The sequence below is a fragment of the Hemitrygon akajei genome, chromosome 25, assembly GCF_048418815.1.
Source record: "Hemitrygon akajei chromosome 25, sHemAka1.3, whole genome shotgun sequence".
Classification (NCBI taxonomy): Eukaryota; Metazoa; Chordata; class Chondrichthyes; order Myliobatiformes; family Dasyatidae; genus Hemitrygon; species Hemitrygon akajei.
Genome location: NC_133148.1, coordinates 263,010 through 266,164, shown reverse-complemented (window position 1 = coordinate 266,164; position 3,155 = coordinate 263,010). Strand labels below are relative to the sequence as shown.

The window sequence follows — 3,155 nt, the reverse complement described above, 5'->3', positions numbered from 1 at the left end:
GTTTTTTCTATGTTTCTATGTTTCTAGTGAGTGAGATTGTAAAGAAGTGAAAGCAGAAGAAGCATAACGAGGAAGTAATACGAGATAGAAAGAGGTACAAAGGCAAGCAGAAACAGCGAAATAACTGAAACAAAGATGTGACTGGTATCCGGACTGGATTAATTAGGCGCTCACAACCAATCAATCCACTGGCACATCTGCGCCCCCACGTTTACGCAAGCTGAAAAATGCCGCAAGTCTGATTTTACTCTTTATTATCGATCAAGGATATTAACTTATTGGACTGCAATTAAGCTGTGTTTCGATCCGGACGCCATGAATTTCCTGTGCTCTCTTCTGATTATATTGGCTATGATGCCCGGTGAGTCTTCGCGGTGACGGCCTGTATCTGCTCCTTATGTCCAGAGAAAGCTCGATCTGTTCATACATTTTGTCATTTTACTGCAGGAGCAATTGCGAAAGATTCCGTGACGCAGTGGCCGACTGATATAACGATTGTGGAAGAACAAAATGTAACACTGAACTGTAATTACACTGGCTTTGCTGACCCTATTATATGGTACGTTCAGCATCGAGTGGAGTCTCCAAAATACTTGCTAAAGTTGTATAGCAGCGGAAAGATGGAGAGACATGCAGAATGTCCAGCGAGGTTTACCGGTGGTTTGCAGAGTGGCAGCAAGACGGCACATTTGAAGATCTCTGGTGCTTCTGTGTCGGAGTCCACCGTGTATCTTTGTGCCATGAGTCCGACAGTGTTGCAAGGTGATGAGAGCTCCGGAAAAAATCCGACGTCTGTGATGCAGTGAGCGCTAGCTAGAGGGAACCCTTTGCCGGAAAATTGGCTGGAGCGCAGAAGCAAATTCCTTACAGTCACGTGATCGACTTAGCAATGCGAAAAGTATTCTCATAAATAAACAGATTGGAGGACGTCTCAGTCAACGGATCTATCCAAATAATGAGGGCACTATTCTCGGATTAGACTTTGAAAGGGAAGCAAAAGCCATTGTAGATCCAGGAAAGGGTGAAATAATATGTGCAAGGCAAGGTCAGAGAGCACGTACAACCTAACCGGTGCCTAACGCAGCCAGCGTAATCGCACTGACAGCTGTTCACACGTCAGTAACGGTAGTTAGGGACACTGGAATTAATCCCGCGAGCACCCTCCTCACAGAGAGTGAGGCACGCGGATGTCAAATAGGAATAGAGCAGGAAAACATATCAGTACAAAGGAAATATCTCAGCACAGAAAGCAAGGAATCGCTTTGTGGATGGTTCTCGGAGGTAGATAAACTAGAACACACGGTCTGTGGTGAAGGGTGCAGGTGAAGAATGGGCATCAGCTGCATGGCCAGGGGATTGCTAAACTTAGGTGACGGACCTGCTGGCCCTGACAAAAACAATGCGCTACAGTAAAGGCAGAAAAGCCAATCTATATTCAGACAGCCTGTATATATTCGGGACCGTTATCAGATGGCCTGCAGGCGATGAGGATTTGTGACCACAACAGGTGCAGGTATTGAGCACGGCCACCAAATACAACTGCTGGAAGCACTGTCTGCCAGCTCAAGAGACAGTAACTAAAGTGGAATCTCAGCAGTAAGACAAGAGTAAGGAGCAGAAAGTAATAACAAGAAATTCCAAGTGTACAGGAAGAAACGTCGAAAACCAGTTGAATAAAAACAGACAGTTCCGTGGGGACCCTTGGATAAGAGTCAAAAAGCGGGGGGAAAGCTTAAAGAAAACAAAATCTTCAGATGATGGAAATCCAAGAAATACACTCAAAATTCTGGAGAATGTCACCTAGCCAGACAGCATCTCTGTAGTGATGAACTGTAATTAAACAGCCTGACCTGCTGCGTTCCTCCAGCATTGTGTTTGTATTGTCTTGTAATTATCGATCACTTCAGCCGGCGGTTAGAAGATTTCCCAATCAGAGACTGCACCGCCGGCAGCGCTGCACGGAGTGCTGTCAGGTAATCCTACCAAGGTGAATGACTCTTCCAGATGGACTATGACCATGAAGCACATTTCACAGGGAGAGTGACAAATGAAATGTGCCGACCGCGAGTGATTCGACAACGGTTCCACATCCCCTACCACCAAGGACGTGGCCTGGAAGATTAGTATGCCTTCAGTGTCCCGGCCCTAGACACGTGTTGATTCGAGGCCGGTGCTGTCCTCTGATGTGTTGTGGGTGTACACGGAAGATCAAAAGCAGCGATAAATAGGGACTCGAGTTTTTTGGGCACAGAGCTCGGAAAAAGCGACACCACAGGCTTTGAACACCATAAATCAGCGAGATGTTTGTTATGTCTCCCCTCTCGCTATGAAACCGGAACATCTATTTTCCCCTTATCCAGTAGAAACAGAACCAGTCAAATACTCGGCGAAAGATTTGTCTTTGATGTACTGTCTATAACCGGCTTTCCTAATGCTCTGCTGCAGGGTTGTGTGCTCTTGCCGGGTGCCGATGCTTTTTACTCGTGGGGGAGGAGTGTTTGTTGCTTTGATGCTGCTTATACGTGGCAGGGGTGATTTGGTGGGGGGGATTTGCGTTTCTAATATCTGTCATTTATTCTTTGGGGCACTCCTTATGTTTTCCTGGATGCTTTCGAAGAAATATTATTTCAGGATGTATTTTCTATACATTTCTCTGACAATAAAGGTACCTATTTAACCTATCAAATCTATTGAACCGTCAGAGTTCAGGAAAGGTAGCAAACATAAACCAAGAAATACCTTTGCCAAAACTACCGCTGATCCGGGAAAGACATGGGTTCATGTAATGCCATTCATCCTGATGAGGAATGCGAGCAATCCAAACCGCACGCTGGTTTTCAGCCGCTATGAGCAATTGGTAGGGTGAAAAGTCGGACTCCCTTATGGGAGTTGCGGGTAAACCTAGAGTACAGGGATAGACTGACACAGTATGTGAAGGTGCTTTGTATGCGACTTAACGTATTGATGGATCGTGGCAAGCAACAGCAGCAGATTGATGATCAGAGAGATCCATTGAGAAAGAAGATAGTCCCTCTAAGACCGAGTGACCCCGTCATGGTGAGGATGGTGCTTGAAAGTGTATGCTGCCAGCTGGATATGACCACTGATGGTACATTCAAAAGGAGGACACATGTTCATGTGGAGACTTCACGAGT

At 45.9% G+C, this 3,155-nt stretch overlaps 1 gene segment (V, D, J or C); it reads left to right on the top strand.

The window, feature by feature from the left end:
- The first annotated feature begins 315 nt into the window (after positions 1-315).
- On the top strand, positions 316-806 carry LOC140716164 (T cell receptor alpha variable 9-2-like). The segment is given in 2 exon segments: positions 316-361; positions 448-806. Coding segments are annotated over 2 exon segments (405 nt in total).
- The last annotated feature ends 2,349 nt before the right edge of the window (positions 807-3,155 follow it).